Source organism: Chrysemys picta, chromosome 1 (assembly GCF_011386835.1).
Source record: "Chrysemys picta bellii isolate R12L10 chromosome 1, ASM1138683v2, whole genome shotgun sequence".
Taxonomy (NCBI): Eukaryota; Metazoa; Chordata; order Testudines; family Emydidae; genus Chrysemys; species Chrysemys picta.
In genome coordinates, this window is record NC_088791.1 from 163,904,879 (window position 1) to 163,927,730 (window position 22,852).

General features: G+C 42.5%; 1 protein-coding gene and 1 long non-coding RNA gene across 3 annotated transcripts in view; both read left to right on the forward strand.

Moving 5' to 3' along the window:
* LOC112060578 (nectin-1-like) overlaps nt 1-14,547 on the forward strand; it is a 46,622-nt gene extending 32,075 nt beyond the window's left edge. Inside the window, exon 6 of one of the 2 annotated variants that reach the window (XM_065588826.1) lies at nt 14,062-14,547. In XM_065588826.1, coding sequence (XP_065444898.1) covers nt 14,062-14,238 — 177 coding nt within the window. In that variant the 3' untranslated portion in view covers nt 14,239-14,547. Of the gene's footprint in view, nt 1-800; nt 2,474-14,061 lie in introns of those variants that run through there. The other variant, XM_065588818.1, reaches the window with a different exon arrangement.
* Nucleotides 2,903-10,437, forward strand: LOC135982399 (uncharacterized). The gene is made up of 3 exons (XR_010599745.1): nt 2,903-3,315; nt 8,408-8,707; nt 10,334-10,437. It is a non-coding gene; the product is annotated as an uncharacterized LOC135982399 (long non-coding RNA).
* Nucleotides 14,548-22,852: the final 8,305 nt, after the last annotated feature.

Below are 22,852 nucleotides of genomic sequence, written 5' to 3' on the forward strand. Positions count from 1 at the left end.
AGTCTAGCAGAAAAAGTTGTAACAAGATCCTATGTCTGAAAGTTGAAGCCAGACAAATTCATGCTAGAAATAACATGTGCATTTTTAACAGAGAGGATAATTAACCAATGGAACAATTTTCCAAGTGATGTGATGGAAACTCCTTCACTGTCAATTTTCAAATCAAGATGAGATGTTTTTCTAAAAGATATGATCTAGGAATAACTTTGGGGGAATTCTATGGCCTGTGTTATAAAAGGAGGTGAGATTAGCTGATCACAGTGGTTCCTTCTGGCCTTGGAATCTATGAATCAGTAGCCAGGAAATCAGTTGTTTGAGAAGTAGTGATTCCTGATAGAATAATCTGACACTTGAAGTAATATCCTCACCAATATTTTACTTTGAAAAGGGACTGAGCTGGGAAAAGGTACTGGGGATAGAGGGAAGGGATGGGTTGAATCAGTGCAGAGTTTAGATTCTTCAAAATGCAGCATCACACAGATGCTTTTCCCAAAAACCGTCTGTTCTTCCCTTTTGGTCACATGGATGTGAAGGAGAATAATATGACTAGTGGCATCCAGTCATGCAGTTATAAAACTTTTCATGTCTTTTAAGCACCACCAGCCTACTGATTTGTTCCTTAATTTGTCTTGTTTATACCTATTGCCTTTTTAATGTGTTAGTTCTAATTTCTGGTACTGGCTTCTAGGAGTTTTGTTCAATTGATCCTTATGCTAGTGTTTTCCCCCATTGCTTTTCCCTCGCTGATAATTTAAACCTTTACCTTTAGTACCACATAACTGTATCACTTGCTCTTACAGCGGGAAACCCCAGGAACTTCTCCGCGCAAAAGAAAATTCTTTTCAAAGAAGAATCAAAGACATACACTGGTACCCAGATCAATATTTTCAGAAGGAAAAGAAAAGAACGAGGAAGGCAATCTGAATCAATCATTTGTGGAAGGGATTGAAGAGATTGATGACTTGGTTTTTAAAAATTAGAGAAAAGGTAAACTTTCATTGCTGCAAATGAAAAAGCAGAGAAACCAATGTCACTAACTCAGCATTCAAACCAGCCCCAAAGAAGAACTTTTTCAAAGCATTGTGCAGTACCTTTGGGAGAGGAACTATTTACAACATGACTTTGACACAAAAAGAGCTATAAATAGGGGGAGGGGGAAGAGGTGGTGGCTTCACTTCCCCCTCCCATCCATTTATGGTATGTAAAAGGTATCTTTCAGAGAATCTGTTTGACATGAGCTTGGAGACGGAAAACATGCAGGTGAAAAAATCCAGGCCACATGCCTTTCCTTCTCGCCATCCCCCCCCAAGGAATAGCTGTGGCTAGAGCTGAGTGAATTATGGATTTCTCGGTTTGCTGGCAATTCCAAAAAATTGAAAAAAACAATTATTTGGGTTGAACTGAAAACATTTTTTTTTTCAAATTTTTCAGCAAATCTAAGTTATGTTTCATTTTTGGTTCTAACGAAATGTTTTGGCTGAACACTTCAATATTTAATTCTTTAAATCACGTTTAAAGTAAATTTTGAAAGAAATTTTTTTTCAATTGGAGACATCAGAATGTTTCAGTTTTTGGAAACCATGTTTTTACTATTTTTTCCCAATGAAAACAATTGACTCTAAATCACCAAAAGTTTTGGTGTCACTGAATCTTCATTTTTTTGACTTTTTCAGTTGAAAAGTTTCACCCATCTCTAGCTGAGACACCTGTTTCATGGAAATTTACATTTAAAAGTAATTATCTCCCCTTTTACACTCTAATCTTCAGCTTACTTGGTTCCTGCTATCTCAGGCAGATGGAAAAATTTAATGGGGTTTCATTGTTGCTATACTGACCTAATTTTTTTTTAAATAATAAATTCCTGTCTCTTAAAGAGTTCAGACACAACTAGAACACCTCTCTCAGCCTGTCCTCTCTCTTTCCCAAGGTAGAGCAGCTGTGGCCAGATTAAGAGAAAGGAAAAAGAGGTAGCCACTGTTAGATGAGTGGAGAGGCATGCAGAGAAGAGTTCATTTGGAGCAAATAGCGGGAGTTCTAAAATCAAAGAGAGCAATTTTGACCTGGAAATCTAGGCAGATTAGACTAACATTGGTTAGAAAAGCAGAGATGCCATTTTAGTATTTAGCTTCCTCTCTTTAGAGCCCTCTTGGTCAGATGAACGCCTGGTGTTGGGAGAGTTTTGCCTAACAATGGTGAAATGCAAACAGTGCTGGGTTTGGATGTGTGAAACTGATGTCTAGCTGTACTTGTAACATAGACTGCCACGTGAATCACATTACGTGCAACTTGCCATGTTTTATACCAAAAAAAAAAAAAAAGCCCTCGAAATAACTTTTTAAATATTTTTTTATGTTTGAATAAATGAGCCAATAAGCGTAGTTGTATATAGAATGCAGTAGGTATTTATCTGAGACTGTTAAATTCTAGCTGTGTGGATTTGCACAATAAAACGCAAGTTTTGTATTTTCTCACATCTTTGTATTATGCGTATTGTTTGTCATTGCTTCTAATGCCACGAGCTCGAAGACTGTTTCTTAGAAGGCCTGCAGGGCTGTGCTGGATTTTATGATGCTGGGAGTCTTGAATGATCTGCGAGAGGGACTAGATAAAGCAGGAATTAACTTGGCAGTGCGTTCTCCTCTGAGAGGTGCTGCAAATACAGTGATAGAGAAAGAACACTGAGAGGAACCAGCAAAGCAGCAGCCCCTGGTGACCCCTATAACAAGCTTCTGTAAGACATGGGGACTTGAACCTAAACGTCCTTGGAGGTAAACCCAGAGGCTGCAGCAGGGCCAGTAGCCACCCTGAGGGACTGGACCCAGGAGCAGGCCCTAAGCCATGAACCATCAGTAACGGGAAATCTGTTAACTAGCACTAACAGGATCTTGGGGCTTTTCCTAGAAAGAGAAAATGTAAGAGGAAGGGGAACCAGGGGCTGACTTGAATCAACTGGCTTGCTGGTGCCAGCAGGCATTCTGGTGTCAGCTACAATTACAGCAGCTGCAAATAGGAGATGAGGAGTAGGAAGAGAAACAGCGCATGCAATTAGATGCAGACAGGTAATCTCACAGTGGAATGTGAGCTGTTTTGAGCTGTGGCCTATCAGACGAGATGAGTCATATGCAAGAAAAAGGCGCCACATTCAAGTCATCTCATTGAAAGAAAAGCTCTTTCTGCAGATCCAGAGGGAAAAGGAAAAAAATTCCATGAGAATAAAATAAACCTTCTCCAAGATGTGTTTGCAGAGGGTTTGGTGGCCTGAACTCTGGCTCATTCTGCTCTGGGTACTCTGCCTGCTTAGAGCGCCATTCACAGGTGAGTGGAGTTTCCCTTTATCCTCCTGTTTTGTATAGCAGTTGCATGGCAGCAATCGCTGGACGATTCAGTCCTAAATAGAGCTGAGAACATGCAACATAAAGAAGGGGGAGAATGGACAGATGGACTGTCCTGTCAGACAATTCTAAATTGTTATTAATAATAATACTAGCAAGGGTTGGTAATAGCATATTTTGGCAGGGACAGTGAGAGGAAAAATTTCCTTTTTACCTTATCCAATAATTCTATATATTCCCACTTATAATAAAGATAAACCAATTAATTGTAAATTTCCCGCAATTAGAGAAAAATGTCCTGATCACTTTAACTAAGAGGATAGAATCAGAAAATTCTGGGAGGGAAAAAGCATGTCCTCTCCACTAACAATGCAACAGTCAATATCAAATTCCCTCACAAACTAGGGGTCTGCCAAAGCCCCACATCCTTTCTCATATGAGTTCTGCCTGAGAAAGCCCTGAGAAATTAGTTGTGCAGGTGGTTAAAGACTCTATCAGTTCACCTTGCCCCCCTCCCCTTTTTTTAACAAAACTCAAGACTAATGCACATTATTTATGTGATATATATATACATATATTGCAGAAAAAGGAGGCAGTTCAGAAATGGCCAGTAAAAATAATTACAGGAAAAGCTGGAGAAAACTTCAATATTTAGAGAGAATGAAAAGATTGGGGCAGACAATTAAGAGTGGCCACGATAATGGGTTGGAGAATAATGAATGCTACAGAAATCAAGTACTCCTCCTTGTCCTCTCATCATACAATAAGGAGACATTAAATAAGAAGGAAAAGCACCAAATTGAAAGCTGACAAAAGGATACACTTTTTCACAGAATGCACAATAAGTTTGTAGAACTCATTGCTACAGCATACTGAGGTCATGAGCTTGGCAGGATCCAACCAGAATTGGACAGTTAACTGGATAATGAGTATCAGAGGGGTAGCCGTGTTAGTCTGAATCTGTAAAAAGCAACAGAGGGTCCTGTGGCACCTTTGAGACTAACAGAAGTACTGGGAGCATAAGCTTTCGTGGGTCAGAACCTCACTTCTTCAGATGCAAGTAATGGAAATCTCCAGAGGCAGGTATATATCAGTGTGGAGATAACGAGGTTAGTTCAATCAGGGAGGGTGAGGTGCTCTGCTAGCAGTTGAGGTGTGAACACCAAGGGAGGAGAAACTGTTTCTGTAGTTGGATAGCCATTCACAGTCTTTGTTTAATCCTGATCTGATGATGTCAAATTTGCAGATGAACTGAAGCTCAGCAGTTTCTCTTTGGAGTCTGGTCCTGAAGTTTTTTTGCTGTAAGATGGCTACCTTAACATCTGCTATTGTGTGGCCAGGGAGGTTGAAGTGTTCTCCTACAGGTTTTTGTATATTGCCATTCCTGATATCTGACTTGTGTCCATTTATCCTCTTGCGTAGTGACTGTCCAGTTTGGCCAATGTACATAGCAGAGGGGCATTGCTGGCATATGATGGCATATATAACATTGGTGGACGTGCAGGTGAATGAGCCGGTGATGTTGTAGCTGATCTGGTTAGGTCCAGTGATGGTGTTGCTGGTGTAGATATGTGGGCAGAGTTGGCATCGAGGTTTGTTGCATGGGTTGGTTCCTGAGTTAGAGTTGTTATGGTGCGATGCGTGGTTGCTGGTGAGAATATGCTTAAGGTTGGCAGGTTGTCTGTGGGCGAGGACTGGCCTGCCTCCCAAGGTCTGTGAAAGTGAGGGATCATTGTCCAGGATGGGTTGTAAATCACTGATGATGCGTTGGAGAGGTTTAAGCTAAGGACTGTAGGTGATGGCCAGTGGAGTTCTGTTGGTTTCTCTTCTGGGCCTGTCTTGTAGCAGGAGGCTTCTGGGTACACGTCTGGCTCTGTTGATTTGTTTCTTTATTTCCTTGTGTGGGTATCGTAGTTTTGAGAATGCTTGGTGAAGATCTTGTAGGTGTTGGTCTCTGTCTGAGGGGTTGGAGCAGATGCGATTGTACCTCAGTGCTTGGCTGTAGATGATGGATCGTGTGGTGTGACCGGGGTGGAAGCTGGAGGCATGAAGGTAGGCGTAGCAGTCGGTGGGTTTTCGGTATAGGGTGGTATTAATGTGGCCATTGCTTATTTGTACGGTGGTGTCCAGGAAGTGGACCTCCCGTGTAGATTGGTCCAGGCTGAGGTTGATGGTGGGGTGGAAACTGTTGAAAGCATGGTGGAATTCTTCCAGGGCCTCCTTCCCATGGGTCCAGATGATGAAGATGTCATCAATATAGCGTAGGTAGAGAAGGGGCATGAGTGGACGAGAGCTGAGGAAGCGTTGTTCCAGGTCAGCCATAAAAATGTTGGCATATTGTGGGGCAAGGCAAGTTTGAGCAATTTCCTTGGTGGGGCCTTATGCAGGTGAGTCATTGAATTGTAGCTCTCTTGCTGGACAATGGCTGTTGATGGGTTGTTTCACACCCCGCCCGAGCGTTGGTTACTTTCCTTGCTGTTGCTAATATCTGGCTGATTTCCCAATTTACAGCATGTTTTCGTGACAACCACACAACACAATTCTCATAACTTCATATGCATTAATGATATACAGATATGGATAGAAAAATCACTTTCAGCAGATCATAACGTTTCTCCCGATACCTCACATGGCCTGCTTTATATGCAAGATCACAATTACATACAGATGGGGATTATTGGGATTACAAAATGGGGATATGGGGATTACAAGACCTTCCCCCAAGGTATAGTATGTCACTCTTGTATTTACCTGTGACACTGAGTACTTTTCCCAGACCTGAACAAGAGCTCTGTGTGAGCTCAAAAGTTTGTCTCTCTCACCAACGGAAGTCTGTCCAATAAAAGATACTGCATTACCCACCTTTTGTCTCTATTATCCTGGGACTGACATGACTACAACAGCACTGCATAGTATAAATTTCATCATTTTGAATTCATTAACATAAAATATATGTTCAGTATACAAACTCTTCCATAAGAACTATTTCTAAACTCGAAAATGGTCTTTGTGGTACCTCTGACTAAACCTCTACCAACTAGTGGGGGCGGAGGGGGTTGTACGTGTTCTGTGTTAAAAGAATGTTTTGAAGGTTGCAAAGTCAAGAACTCAAAAGTTAAAAAATTCCATGTTTATGATCACCAAACAACCTTAATTCTACCCTCTCTTTCTCCCCTACGCACTGCACTGAAGGAAGCCGGTGTAGGCTACAAAAAGTATGTGATCATGTAATTAAAAGCTGTTTCGTGTATAATGCCCAAGCGGGTACTAATACAGTTAAATAACTTTCTTCTAATGTAGTCTTTTAGTGTAATTTCCTATGTTTAGTAAAGGACAAGGTTAAAATAAATTATCTTGGGTTTACCTGTAACAAGAACCTCTCATGTATCATCAATAAGATTGGATCCCTGAGCCTTTGCTGTTGCACCAGACTGCTATCACCACAGCACTAAGTTCATTAGCTGGCAGCAGGAGAAGGTTGCTGTTCCAGAGGGGGAAAAGACTATTGGTACTATGTGCTAGGTCCAGAGGGTGGAAAATGGCCCTGCCCAGGTTTCTTTCTTCCCTCTCCCCAGGAGACAGGCACTCCTCTTCCATGCTAGGGCAGCAAGTCTGGGAGAGATCAGATTCTGGGCATGTTTGAGGGGCTCTGTCTAGTCCAGATGTTCCAAGACACTTCTTGCTACAGCTCTTCTCACAGCCATTCCTAGCTTGGTGCGTCTGCTGCTGCTTTGGCAGTGGTATGAGCCTGGTGTTCAGTGTTCATGTATTTGATTATTAATTTGGCAAACAAGAGAAAGGGAATGGTGATATTTAACCATTGAGAACTCAGCTAAGCCTGAATGGAATTTCATGGGACAAAGAAAAGGCACTTCTCCAGCCTGAGGGATTTCCCCCTGCTGAATTTCAAAGGGTTGCTGCAAACCAGGAAGGTTTTAGAGCGTCTAAAACACTTCATTCTTCTATAAAGAAAAAAGTTACACAACCTAAATATAGGGATAGCTAGCAGTTGACCTGATAATACAAAAAGCTGTGAATGTATAAATACACCAAGACAAGATCAGCAGAGATAGGAGATGAAAGAGTTTAAGATGTTCTAACATACAGAAATATTCAGCTATTAGATCAGTAGAAGAAGCCAGTCAAGTTTGAATCAGTTTGTCCCCTAACATCCCCTTCCTCCTTGTGTAACACAAGGTTCTCAAAGACGATGTTGGTTTCAGTCATTGTAGAGCCAAAGTTTAGCTGTGTTCATGGTTATATAGCAGAACAACCCCTCTCCCCAGCCTTGTGATCAAATCCACAGGAGGTCTCGAGTGAAGGAAAGCTTTACAAGGTTTCTCTTGTGAAATTCCTCAGCAGTTTTCAGCTGAGGAGGTGCTGGTGCCACATACTCCTACAGAAGAAGTTAGTTCTTCCTCAGGTATTGCTGATGCCCTAAAATCCATGTGGATACTGGGGGTTCCGCTAGGTCCATGGGCCATAAGTGTAGAGACATACCACTAATCTGCTTTATGGAGCTGAATTGACAGGGCTTTCCCTTCTGGTTCTTGTATCCAACTCCCAAAGGGGCTCCCATAGCATGGAGAATTTCCACTCAGAAGTTAATACAGCTATTTCTGAGTGGATTTATTCCTGGATTGATTCAAGAGGATGTGAATCCAGGCCTACTCCTGACTTGCTCCTTCCCCATATGTGGATCCTCAATTCAATAAAGGGCTCTCCTTGGATTTAGGGACTGGGAGGTTGTGCCTCAAAAGTGTTTATCAGCACATTTTTTTCAATCACAAGAACAGGACACACGAATGTGCAGGGAGTTTCCTGTGGAGCAGCGAAGAAGGTACCATCTGGCCCAATTTTCTTTAATTTCCAACCCTACGCCTCCTGCGTAAAAACCCCTAGCAAACAGTTAAAATATAATAATGAACCATTAAAATCTATGACTATAAAGGAACATATTGAACATATCAGGAATAGTGTGGTTTTCTCCATTAAAAACTTTGAACATGGCTTAGTTTTTTGGTCACGGTGTAAGGAATATTGTCATTTCCGTTGCACTCTACTTTTTCTCTTAGCAATTTCTCCAGTAAGAACTGAACTCCTTACGAACGCCAGCATCCCGGGGGTCCGGACTGCAGTCTGCTCAGCTACAGCAAAACCTGCCCCAGAAATCACATGGAAGCCTGAGGGCATCCTGATTGGCCAGCCTGAGATACATGGAATTAGGAATGCAAATGGCACCGTGACCGTGACAAGCACGTTTAACGTCTCTGTGAGGCTCCTGCGATCGAACAACCTCCAGGCTTTGACTTGTGTAATAAACCACCCTATGGGAAGGAAAGAGGAGATAATTGACCCACTAGAAGAATATGAGGGTAGGTTAGATCTTGGTGTTGGTATATTATTGTCTGGGGAGTGGAGAGCAGAGAAAAGCCGTACCAAACAAAATAATAGTTGTCCAAAGAAGGTTGGTTCTCTTCCAGTGAATTAAAAATAAATTCTTAATGTATAATCACAGTGAATACAGTTGTGGTTAAATCTTGCCTGGCCATAGATTTGCCCTGTGGACCCTGCTTTTCTTCAATGGCTTGTATCTGAGGACTTCTCTTCACTGCCAGGGCCGGCTCCACGGTTTTGGCCGCCCCAAGCAGCCAAAAAAAAAAAAAAAAAAAAAAAAGCTGCGATCGCGATCCGCGGCGGCAATTCGGCGGGAGGTCCTTTGCTCACAGCGGGAGTGAGGGACCGTCCGCCGAATTCTTGGACGTGCCGCCCCTCTCCGGAACAGCCGCCCCAAGCACCTGCTTGCCAGGCTGGTGCCTGGAGCTGGCCCTGTTCTCTGCAACAGTGCATTCAAGTTAGTGCACTTGAGTTACTACACTGCAGCTCCACATAGTGCTTTGATAAGCAGAGCGATTGGATTAGCTGATAATGAGATGTTGTAACTTCAGCACCACTCCTATTTCAACCTGCTCCCCTGATGGGACAGCTAGTGCAAACGTAAAACATCAGTTAACTTGATCTCGAGACTTGTATGCGGATGGGAGTCGTAATACTCGTGTTACAAGTCGCAACCCTGTTGGTATGTCTACACAGCAGCTGGCAGGGTATATATTGAAAACCCACCTTGTTGAATCTTTGAGGTAAAAGGGTCCATTCTAAGCTCTGTGAAATGGAGGCAACTTTGAAATTTTGAAACTTGCAACCTGTTTTTTTCTGTTTTTCAAGTAGGTCTAAGAGGCAATAGCAGTATAAATGAGTGTTCATGGGACTCTCTCGACTAATAGTAATTTTTATGATGCATCGCTACTTAGCACTTTCAAAGCATTTCATAGCTACTAACTAATCCTCAAAATACATCTGTGAAATATGTATTACTAGAATTAGCTGAATAATGCAAAAACATTATTCATACCTGTTTTAAAAATGAACAAAGATCTTTATGTGTATTGCTTCTCGGCTCCTTAGAGCTAAGATCAAAGTGTAGTGTCTGTTCTTATCTGATATGGCACAAGGTTACGTGCTATTCTTTATTGGCTATTCATCCATCCCTATTCTCCTGTTCAGAAAATCTTCCATCCAATCAGAGAGCAGAAACAGAATCATGTAACCCAAATGACCAATCACATTTCAGAGTAGCCGATAATGGAAGTGAACAGCTCACATATACCCTATCTGTTCAAATAAACTCTGGTACACTGTTCTGTGAATAAGGAAGACATGACCAGAGATCAGCAATTCAGAAACAGAAGAAAAGTTTTATGATCCGATTATTTATTCATCATGAATAATTGACCTACTCTAACGAATATCCCCATTTTATAGTTCAACAAACTGATACCCATAGAGGTTAACCAACATGTCCACTTTCTACACTTAGTTTAGAATTGAGTTTAGAACTCAATGATTGCTCGGTCCCAGTTTCTGGACAGGAAACATACGAAGAGCTTTGACATCCATTTGGGTTCTGTGTGACATTTGGTGTTTGCTAATTTGCATTTCAGCATCTGATGAGGAGAGCAAAATGTATATTTGGCAAGTGCTTTGCATAATTTCTATTACTCTGAATGCCATAGGAGAAACCATCATCATCAAGAAAAGAAAAGGGAATAAGTAAGTTGAATTATCATTTTCTAGTAAATTACCTTACAGAATTCTATGAAACTCCTTTTTCCTGCTCCATAGCTTAACACCATGTTACAACGTCAAGTTTCCACATAACATTTACACTTAAAAACTTCAGTGAACACATACAAACAATTCCTTTCCTCTCTGACCTTCTTTCAGAGATGATGTTCTCAATCTATAATGTAGCCTAAAATGAAGCACCTGTCACCTGAATGTCTTCAGATCTTGAAAACAAACCTTGCTGTCTGTCCCAGATTTTTATAGGTATTTACATGTTATTACACATAGTATTGCAGGCCTAACTGATTTTTGAGCTTGTCTCATTTTGAAAAATGATTTAGGCATTTAGAAGCAAATATCCCATTAACAGTCAATGGGTTTAGGCTTCTCGGTGCCTTTTTAATGAGACTTAGGCCAGGTCTGCACAACAGACCTATACCCATACGTGTGAGCAACCAGGATGTCAACATAAGCATTAGTCACCTCAGGACCTTTCTTTTGTGATCTGTCTCCCCTCTCAGTGTCTTAGCTGATTATAGTCATTCTCACTTGTCTCCTCTTATCTAAATAGACATTAAATTATTTTGGTGCAGGGACCATATTTCTGTCAAATGTCTAGCACACTGTTGGGCATTGTATAAATATTGAATATTTATATTACAGATCGAGTAGCAGCATGCCCTGCACTCCTGCGGAGAAAAAGAATTTGAACCAAGATGACGGAGACAGATACCAGCACCTAAGAGCCAGCAGAGTGTTTCCTATCAAAATGAGGTAACAGAAAATCATATATAGGCAATTCACATTCATATCTTATATGAGGCAAGCAACCTAGCAATGCCTAATGCTAGGGAGTTGAGGTCTGCCACACCGTGCTTATCTTATGCCAGGGCTTGCCAGGGCTGAACACCGGCACCTCTAGGCTCGGCAGTTCACAGCTCCGGTACCTCTGCGGTTGCAACGTCAGTTATGAAACAAAAAAAATTGCTTTCCTTACAAATTAAGCACTGCTGACACAGCTACAGTACAGACATTGGATGTTCTCCTTAAAAGAGACACTTAAACATTACATTGACTTTCTTTTGTAGGCTAATTGACTTCCTTATCTGTCCAGATAGACGCTAAAGACTTTGAAAGTGAAAAGAAAAACAAAACAAAAATAAGGTACAGCTTTTGTGCAGGACTCTGGCAAGAGATTTGCAGGATCTGAATATTGGTGCTCCAAGAAGCTCTGACCTGATGTTCAGCTCTCCCTCCTATTCCTCTGTGCTTCCTTAAGCATCAGCCCTCTCCAGCTCAGTTGAGTGGAGGGAGAATCAAAGCTCATGCCGACACCTCAGGTGACATCAGCATTCAGGCCCCCCAAAGAACTCACTGACGACCTGCAGTAACAATATGGAAGAGGGAAGGCAAGATAGTGATGAGATTTCAGTGTGAAAATGAACAGGAATGGAAGCCTTTCTTTTAAAGACAATGGACGTTCAGACCGTGTCATAAAGGGGTGGCACAGCACAAAACCTTAAAGTGGTTCTGGTTTGGCTTTGCTCTTCACTTCTATCCAGTGCTTAATTTGCAAGGAAAGAGGTGCCAGAGCTCAAGCAATTTTTTTCTTTCCTAACTGATTTGGCAAACCCACAGGTGCCGAGGCTCTGAACTGACAAGCCATGAGGTGCTGGGGCTCACCCTGGCACAACTGAAGCACTGCTTTTATCACCTGCGTACTCCCAGAACCTGCCTTAATAATCATTTACCACTTACCTAGTGCTTCTCACCCAGAGCTCTCAAAGTGCTACATATAGGTGAGTAAACATTGCCTCCATTTTACACTTGGGACTACTGAGGCAAAGGGACGTTAAATGCCTTGATCAGAGTCAGCTGGCAAGGTGGTGGCTTTGCTGGCAGTTGACGCCTGATCTGCTGATTCCTATTCTAGTGCAGTGGCCAGTGAGTCTTGTTGCCTCTCATAGCAGTATCTAGTACAACCCAAAACCCGTTCCTGCAACCCAAAGAATCATGGGTCTGTCTCAATTTACTATAAAAGAAGGATAATTGAGGGGGGGTTTTCAGGAAAATATGTTCAAGGAAGGGGCAGAGGTGGAGGGAGAGAGATGGCAGAGACGGGATGAAGCCCCATTCTCAATTACTCTGCTTCTGTATTTGTGTCAGAAGTAGAGAGTGGGAGAAGTGCCTTCAGGTCACTTTTTCAGTTCCTACATGTTGGGAAATGTGGAGCCTATCCTGGAAGTCAGTGAATAGATGTAGTGAGCTCTGGTTATATTTCCTCCCTCCCTGGCCTGCCCTCTTATGGAAACCTGTTGGGAGTATTCTCCGGGGGCCACTTCTTCTCCATTTACATTGCTAGAGGGGCACATTATTATCCCTCTTTAAAAGTATGGAAAATTGAGGTAGAGTGCATTGAATTGACTTGCTCATGGTCTCAGAGTGAGTCAGTGGCAGTGCTGGTGATAGATGCTAGGTCTCACATCTCCTAGTTCATTGGCCCGTGTTGCTCCTATGTTGAGTAGGAGGAGGGAGGTTATATCACCTCTGTATTTAGCACTGGTGCGACCCCTGCTGGAATAGTATGTCCAGTTCTGGTTGCCCACCATCGAAGAAGGATGTTGGTAAATTAGTGAGGATTCAGAGAAGAGCCACAAGAATGATTAAAGGATTGGAAAACATGGGCTATAGAGATACATTCAAGGAATTGAATCTGTTTAGCTTAACAAAGAGAAAGGTAAAGGGTGACTTGATCACAATCCAGGTACCGATATGGGGAACAAATATTTGATAATGGACTTTTCGGTCTAGCAGAAAAAGTTGTAACAAGATCCTATGTCTGAAAGTTGAAGCCAGACAAATTCATGCTAGAAATAACATGTGCATTTTTAACAGAGAGGATAATTAACCAATGGAACAATTTTCCAAGTGATGTGATGGAAACTCCTTCACTGTCAATTTTCAAATCAAGATGAGATGTTTTTCTAAAAGATATGATCTAGGAATAACTTTGGGGGAATTCTATGGCCTGTGTTATAAAAGGAGGTGAGATTAACTGATCACAGTGGTTCCTTCTGGCCTTGGAATCTATAAATCAGTAGCTAGGAAATCAGTTGTTTGAGAAGCAGTGATTCCTGATAGAATTATCTGACACTTGAAGTAAGATCCTCCCCAATATTTAACTTTGAAAAGGGACTGAGCTGGGAAAAGTTACTGGGGATAGAGGGAAGGGATGGGTTGAATCAGTGCAGAGTTTAGATTCTTCAAAATGCAGCATCACACAGATGCTTTTCCCAAAAACTGTCTGTTCTTCCCTTTTGGTCACATGGATGTGAAGGAGAATAATATGACTAGTGGCATGCAGTCATGCAGTTATAAAACTTTTCATGTCTTTTAAGCACCACCAGCCTACTGATTTGTTCCTTAATTTGTCTTGTTTATACCTATTGCCTTTTTAATGTGTTAGTTCTAATTTCTGGTACTGGCTTCTAGGAGTTTTGTTCAATTGATCCTTATGCTAGTGTTTTCCCCCATTGCTTTTCCCTCTCTGATAATTTAAACCTTTACCTTTAGTACTACATTTCTGTATCACTTGCTCTTACAGCGGCAGACCCCAGGAAGTTCTCAGCGCAAAAGAAAATTCTTTTCAAAACAATTGTTTTCAAAGAAGAATCAAAGAGATACACGGGTACCCAGATCAATATTTTCAGAAGGAAAAGAAAAGAACGAGGAAGGCAATCTGAATCATTCATTTATGGAAGGGATTGAAGAGAGAAGGTAAACTTTCACTGCTGCAAATGAAAAAGCAGAGAAACCAATGTCACTAACTCAGCATTCAAACCAGCCCCAAAGAAGAACTTTTTCAAAGCATTGTGCAGTACCTTTGGGAGAGGAGCTATTTACAACATGACTTTGTCACAAAAAGAGCTATAAATAGGGGGAGGGGGAAGAGGTGGTGGCTTCATTTCCCCTTCCCATCCATTTATGGTATGTAAAAGGTATCTTTCAGAGAATCTGTTTGACATGAGCTTGGAGACGGAAAACATGCAGGTGAACAAAACCAGGCCTCACGCCTTTCCTCCGGCCCCCCAAGGAATAGCTGTGGCTAGAGCTGAGTGAATTATGGATTTCTCGGTTTCCTGGCAATTCCAAAAAATTGAAAAAAACAATTATTTGGGTTGACCTGAACACAATTTTTTTTTTTTCAAATTTTTCAGCAAATCTAAGTTTCATTTTTGGTTCTAATGAAATGTTTTGGCTGAACACTTCAACATTTAATTCTTTAAATCACATTTAAATTAAATTTTGAAAGAAAAAGTTTTTTCAATTGGAGACATCAGAATGTTTTCAGTTTTTGGAAACCATGTTTTTACTATTTTTTCCCAGTGAAAACAGTTGACTCAAATTCACCAAAAGTTTTGGTGTCACTGAATCTTCATTTTTTTGACTTTTTCAGTTGAAAAGTTTCACCCATCTCTAGCTGAGACACCTGTTTCATGGAAATTTACATTTAAAAGTAATTATCTCCCCTTTTACACTCTAATCTTTAGCTTATTTGGTTCCTGCTATCTCAGGCAGATGGAAAAATTTAATGGGGTTTCATTGTTGCTATACTGACCTAATTTTTTTTTAAATAATAAATTCCTGTCTCTTAAAGAGTTCAGTCACAACTAGAACACCTCTCCCAGCCTGTCCTCTCTCTTTCCCAAGGTAGAGCAGCTGTGGCCAGATTAAGAGAAAAGAAAAAGAGGTAGCCACTGTTAGATGAGTGGAGAGGCATGCAGAGAAGAGTTCATTTGGAGCAAATAGCGGGAGTTCTAAAATCAAAGAGAGCAATTTTGACCTGGAAATCTAGGCAGATTAGACTAACATTGGTTAGAAAAGCAGAGATGCCATTTTAGTATTTAGCTTCCTCTCTTTAGAGCCCTCTTGGTCAGATGAACGCCTGGTGTTGGGAGAGTTTTGCCTAACAATGGTGAAATGCAAACAGTGCTGGGTTTGGATGTGTGAAACTGATATCTAGCTGTACTTGTAACATCTCAGACTTCCACATGAATCACATTACGTGCAACTTGCCATGTTTTATACCAAAAAAAAAAAGCCCTCGAAATAACTTTTTAAATATTTTTTTATGTTTGAATAGATGAGCCAATAAGCGTAGTTGTATATAGAATGCAGTAGGTATTTATCTGAGACTGTTAAATTCTAGTTGTGTGAATTTGCACAATAAAACGCAAGTTTTGTATTTTCTCACATCTTTGTATTACTTGTCATTGCTTCTAATGCCATGAGCCCGAAGGCTGTTTCTTTGAGGCCTGCAGGGCTGTGCTGGATTTTATGATGCTGGGAGTCTTGAATGATCTGCGAGAGGGAATAGATAAAGCAGGAATTAACTTTGCAGTGCATTCTCCTCTGAGAGGTACTGCAAATACAGTGATAGACAAAGAACACTGAGAGGAACCAGCAAAGCAGCAGCCACTGGTGACCCCTATAACAAGCTTCTGTAAGACATGGACTTGAACCTAAACGTCCTTGGAGGTAAACCCAGAGGCTGCAGCAGGGCCAGTAGCCACCCTGAGGGACTGGAGCCAGGAGCAGGTCTTAAGCCATGAACCATCAGTAACGGGAAATCTGTTAACTGGCACTGACAGGATCTTGAGTCTTTTCCTAGAAAGAGAAAATGTAAGAGGAAGGGAAACCTTGTGTTCTCCTCCACTCACCCCTTCTCCATTCCCAGCAACTAACTTCCCTTCTTTCCGTAATGTTCTGCTCTGACCACAATGGGTTTCTCTACGTGCCCTGACTGCCTTGCATCACAGTTGCAGGAAGGAGTTTGGAGTAGGGCATTGGGGGTAGATGATAAAGGGATATTTAGCCCAGCAGGGAGAGGAGGCCATGCTCCCAGGGGGGACAGGACAAAGGAGGGGGAGGCACTGGAGAGTGGGGAAGGAACAAAGCTATGGCTGGGCCTTGAAGCAAGGGAACATGGGAAAAGAAAGGGCTGGTGCTTGAAGCTAGCCAGCATGTCAGCAGAATGAGTCTGGACAGAGGAGGGAAGTCAGGACAGGAGAGGATGTAAAAGAGCACCCTGGGCAGCAGCTGCAGGGGCTGTGTGTGGTGGTGGTGCGGGAGGGGGGGTGTTATGAATAGTGGGAGGGAGAGGAAGGGGGGAGCTCAGGAGGCAGAGGCTGAAAGGTTGTCTGTTGTGGCAGTTGTGGGTAGCAGAAGCGAAAAGCTTAGAGAGCAGCTGGGTGTGGTGGAGGGGCTGACGCCCCCTTCTGAGCATGCAGGGTTCTGAAGAAGGGTAGAGGGGAGTAAGGTCAGTATGGGGCAGCAGGTTTCTGGGAGGCAGATGGAAAGGGGAAGATGGAAAAGCTGGGGCTGAGAGGGTGCTTATGGTGGGGGGAAGATTGCTAAGTTGAGGGGGGCAGGGAGGTTGGAGCTCCAGGAACTTGGTGAACAATGAGCACATCTTCTGAGCAAAGGAGGAGAAAGCTGACAGTTGGGTCTATGGGATGTCGCATTGGTGGGAGGGACTAAGTGCCATGCTGTGTGGACTGTCAATTTGCTCTGGTAAAAACCAACGACCAGTGGATTTAATTAATGAATTTGGACCTCATTCCTTTCCATCCTTAATGATGCCCAGTGTTCTGGTAAAGCCTAAAATTACAACCAATGCAAAGCAGAATTTAAGTGGGGGAAGAGCAGATAGGATACATGAGTGGGTGAATACAGGGTATAGGCAGCATTTATTATCCTCTGTTCAAGTCAACTAGAACTGGTCAAAATTTTTCAGAGTAAATTTTCTTTCTTGCAAAAAAAAACAAAGAACGTTTCTTGAGGTTAACTGATGCATTTTGTGAATTCATGTCACATTTACGAAATCTGGGATTGGAAAAGAAAAGTGAAAAAAACTGAAACATTTCATTTTGATATTTTTGTAAAGGACACATTTTGATTTGTCTTTCTCAAAATTTTACTTTAATTTTTGAAAAACCTTTGAAACAAAATGTTTTGTTTAACCCAAAAGAATCCTCCCCCCCCTTTTTTTGGCCATAAAAATAAGTTGTTGTTGTTGTTGTTGTGTTTTCATTTATGGGTTGACCCGAATTTTTTTTAGAATTTTTGCTGGCCTCTGTCATTGTATTGATGACTGTTGATCTGAGCTGGAATTTCATTACTTATATTCCTAAGGAGGTCAGGGATTTTGTTTTTTGTTTTGTTTTTAAGAAACAATCCCCTGCAATGTTAGCAACCCAAATTTTGCAACCTTTGGCTAGTGCATGAGAGCTGGAAAATAAAACTGGACTGTATCACTTCTGTTTCCAGTCAAACTATTTTTGTGATTTGAGGTGAGTGTCATGCAAAAAGCAAACTACATAAATGGTGGAAAGCACGAGATTTTCAAAATCTATTCCATTGTAATAATCTAAGGGTACATCTACACACAGCCACAGCTGGTCTGGGTTAGCCGACTCGGGCTCGGGCTGCAGGGCTAAAAATTGCTGTGTAGACTTTTGGTCTAAGGCTGGAGCCCTAGCTCTGGTACACTCCTTGCAGGGTCCCAGAGCTCTGGCTCTAGCCTGAGACCAAACATTGACACAGCAATTTTTCAACACGCAGCCCATGCCCGAGTCAGCTGAGCCAGGCCAGACGCAGGTGGTTGGTTTTTTTTTTGTATCCCCATGTAGACATACCCCTAGGTGCTGGCACCTTTAAAGAACCATATTTAAAAATATGATTTTTAACCAGTGTCCCTTCAATGAATTAAAATCCCAGTCCCTCATTGGGGATGATGGAAAGAGGCAGTGTAGTCCAGCATTACTGGTGGTTCCAATAGCTGCTGAGCTGACCAGAGCAACGATTAAGAAAGAGATTCTCAGCTATACAGCGGGCAGCTTCAGCCTGGTTAATGAGTCGTCCTTAACCGGGGAAAGGTTCCAAAGGAAGAAAGTCTCTTTTGGGCTGCAGATGCATGACTCTCCGGTCAGTCTGAGAGTTCTAACTCTCTGGTCACAGTCTGAGAATCTGAGAGTTCTATGAGTGGTTCTCATACTCTGGTTTGTTCTCACGGCATCTAGGCAGTTTTTTAAAAAAGATTAAGAGGGGTAGGAGGGGGTGGGGATTTAGGTGTCTGTTAAAGACAGAAGGAAAAATGGATAAGTTAGCACAGCTTTCTCCAGTAGAGATCACTGATGCATAGAAGGGGAAGAACCAGGCGCTGCCAATGGGAAGGGGAGGGGAATGCTGTGGGGAGAACGGGATTGTGCAAGGGAAAGGAGGAAAAGACGACTAGCTGGCAAGGTAGTGACAGTCACATGATCAGAAGGGGGGAAGGGACCAGGCCAGGTGGAGCAGGAGATGCAAAGCACTTTTCAAAACTTAGAGAGCTAAAGTTATCTAAATACTCCCCTTCCTCCCACACCTTATTCCTTTACCAAATAAGAAGCTGTCATATGGTGGGGAGTGATATATGGGACGGAAGGTGATTGCCGTGATCAGGAATGGGAAACGAGGTGACCAGGAGTCTGTCCCTCTACGAAGGGCTCCAGCTCAAATTTAACCTTTAGTCTTGCTATATCTGATGTGTTTCTTAAAGCCCTGGATTCCAGATCCATGTGATTGAATGAAAATCGTTTATTTATTACTATTTTTATTATTTTTCAGGTTGCAGCCTTTGGTGTAGTGGAGAAAAGCTTTAAAAATTTAACTCAAATGCATCCGGACAGCTCAAACCTAAGAAAGCAAATTAAAAATCTGATTTTTAGCCATTCTCGTGACTGACTTCTTAAATACTCGAGGTTGGCAATACTGTTAGGAAAAAGTTGTAGAACTCAGTAGTCTTGACCTGCTTTTGCAAACCCAATGTAGAGCTCAAAGGTGCTTAGGGAGCTCTCGCTGCCTGAAGATCCCTTTCTAACTTGACCTCTTAATTCACTGCTTGATGTCCAGGTTGGGCTTTCTGGGAAGAATTTTCATTTTGTGGCCTCCAGGCTTATTGCAACTTCTGAGCACCTCTTTGTGAGCCTCTTCCACAGCATTCAGCACTGTCACACCTGCTGCCATCTCGTGTCTCCACAGAGTCATTACAACTTACTTATTTCTCACTGCACAGATTGACGTGTCTGTAACAATCCCGACGAGTGAATTAGGGTTTAGGAACAGGCAGTGTAGGTGTACATTCAGAAGGTTCTCCACTGGGCCTACTACTTTGGCAATAGAGCTTGCCCTCATGCTATGTTGATTCTTATTTTCTGTCGTGGTTATAGGACTAGTTGCTCATCCCTCTTGCCCTCACCTGTCTTGGGGTGTGATCTTGCAATTGTCCATGTCTTAAACCAAGGTCTAGGTCAGGCTAGTTTATATGAGGGTAAGTGTTTATCACCCAGCACGTTCAACTGGGTTTTGGGGACCTGCTTTTCTTCAGCAATCCATCCCATCATCGAGTCCCAGACTCTGGTAGTTGGAGGCTTAGGGATACCTGGAGCACGGGGTTCTGTCCCTGACCATCTTGGCTAGTAGCCACAGATGGACCTGTTCTCCATGAACTTATCTAATTCTTTTAGAACCCAGTTACTCTTTTGGCTTTCACAACATCCCATGTCAATGAGTTCCACAGGTTCACGCTGTGTTGTCGGAAGAAGTACTTCCTTAAAATTGTTTTAAACCAGCTTGCAGTATGAAGCAGAACTCAGGTGGACTTTCCTTTTAAGGTACAGGAACAGAACAGACCCCACTTACAGTCTCCTAAAAAGCCCAGATCCTAAAAATCATTAGAAATGTAATTTAATTAAAAAAAAAAAAAAAACAGAGAGAGAGAGAGAAAGTTGAGATTTATTTACATAGGCCCAAAGGCCAACTCTGTTAACAAAGACTCGCATGACTCTTCTGCCCCTCTGCCCCCACACACCCCAGACCCCATCAACTTTGGTGTGTCCAGCAGTTCAGCTGAAGGAGAGCTCTGTTGTATGTAAGAATCACCATGTAAACATAACAAATCTTACTGGCTGGATGACCTTTCTTTTATACCCTGTCTCCCTCTCCCTTATTCCCATTTGTCTCACTATGTCTAAAAACTTAGTTTGTAAACTCTTTGGGGCAGGGACTGGGTCTTCGTGTGTAAACCACCTGCCACCCTTGTAGGACTGCATAAGTAAATAATGTCATCCAGTCGCAAGGTAGCAGCGTGCCCAGTGCTCCTGCAGAGAAAAAGCATCTGAACCAAGAATGAGGAGGAAGGAAAGAGCAGCGGGATTCACCAGTGACCCAGTGTTTCCTCTGAAAAGAAGGTAATGACAGATATGATTTACATTGATGGTTTTGGCGAGTGAAGCATTGCCAGACCTGGTGCTTGACCTGTTGATGTCTCAAAATGGTGGTGCTTGACCTGTTAATGTCTGATCCCAGCTGTGATGCCTTCCTTCAGTTAGCTACTAGCCATTTCATTTTTAAATTTCCTTTTCTTATCTGACAACAAATTCACAACCAGCTATAAAAATGAAGAGCAAGGAAAAGAAATAAAAGAAATCAAAAAGGCTCCTTTCTGATGTGACAGCCTCACCTGCTTAAAGTTTTTCCTCCTCATTTTGCTTTTTTACATTTCAAAATATCAGCTCCTTTCTTTGTCTCTGCTGAAGAACTGGGCAAGACCTTAGGAGGACCTGAAGCATGATACTATGTGAGGCTGTCACTAGATTGGAATCTTTCTCCCCCCTCCCACCTCCAAATTGAGACTTTCTCCCTATTCCTCAGTTCTCCCCTTCCTGACCTTAAAAATCACCCCTGGTTTGCCCCTCCCCCCTTGTGGGGAGGGAAAGGTGAAGTTCAGGTTACAGCCCCACCTGCCGTCACTGAACTGGTATTTGAAAGAATTTACCCGCAAAAAGCGAGGGTGGGAAATATTTTTTTGTTTTGGGAGTGTGAGAACTAGCATAAGTAGAATAAAATTTGAACCTGTCTTTGATACGTGATAAACAGCAAAACCCCAAAGCTCCTCTTGTCTCTATTGTTCTCCTTGCTAAGCTTGTATATCCCCAGAACCTGTTAAAATAATCTTAGGACTGACCTAGTACTTTCCATCTGTGCAGCTTGAAGCACTTTACACAGATAGGTAAGCATTCTCTCCCCCATTTCACAGCTGGGAAAACTGAGCCACAGAGGGGTGAAGTGACCTGGTTAAGGACACATGCTGATTCAGTGACAGAGCTGGCAAAAGCAGCAATGTCTTTAGTCTCCTAGTCTAGTGCTCTGTACTGGGGACCACACAGTCTCCCATAGCTGCATCCAGGAAAGGGGCTTTTGGAGAAGTTGTGATTTATGGTAAGACTATGAAGCTACTGTGGCTCATGGAGAAGTGAGTCTTTTTCAGAATAGTCTTAATGTGGAAGGGACAGGGGTTGGGGTGGAAAGGCAGCAGGAGAGGCAGAGAAAGGGGCTGATTTGATTCTTCAAAATTCAACATAAAATAGAACATATCCCCGCCTACCCCCACATGATGATTCCTGCCTTTGGGTTGTGTGCATCTGAAGGAGAATTGTATAAGTAGAGGCACTCAGTCATGTGGTCATAAAACCATTCACATTTCTGGGCAGATGAGGCTGGGGGAGGGAAGGGTTCTGACCTGTGGGAGGCAGAGACCGGGGAGGAGCAGGAGCAGGGGCTGTCTGTTTTAGAGGCTCTGGACAGTGGGCAGGGAAAGCTTAGAGAACAGAGGGGAGGTTTCAGAGCAAGGACCGAAAGGGGGAGCTTTGGGTGTGCACGTTTTTAGCATTGGAAGAGGGAAGTAGGGACTAGTTGGGGAAGTTTCTGAGGTGTGTAAGGGGAAGCAGCTGAAGAGGGGAAGTCTGTGCTATGGGGAGGGTTCTGAGGGCTGAGGTAATGGGGAAGCCAGAGAAAGTGGTTCCAGGAACATCATGAGTTGTAAAGAGCTGGTGTGACGATGCGGTTCTGGCGGAACCCAACTGAGAGTGCCAACTCAGGACAAATTGCTCAAACAGGGCAGTTACAGCCCAAGGCTGGGGTTTTTCCACCTCTAAGGCAAACCAAACCAGCCAGACTAAGAGGACTTCGGTCTCACCCCACTGGCTAACCGCAAGTCTCATAATTAATTTCCTTAGACATTCCAGTTTCCCAATATCACCACCAGTACCACTCATTATGGGGACAAATGGTTATGAAAACCAATACCCAAATAAAAGAAAAAAGATTCTCCCGATCCCAAAGGACCAAGCCCCAGACCCAGGTCAATATACAAATCAGATCTTACCCACAAATCACACTGTTGCCAATCCTTTAGAATCTAAAATCTAAAGGTTTATTCATAAAAAGATAGAGATGAAAGTTAGAATTGGTTAAATGGAATCAATTACATACAGTAATGGCAAAGTTCTTGGTTC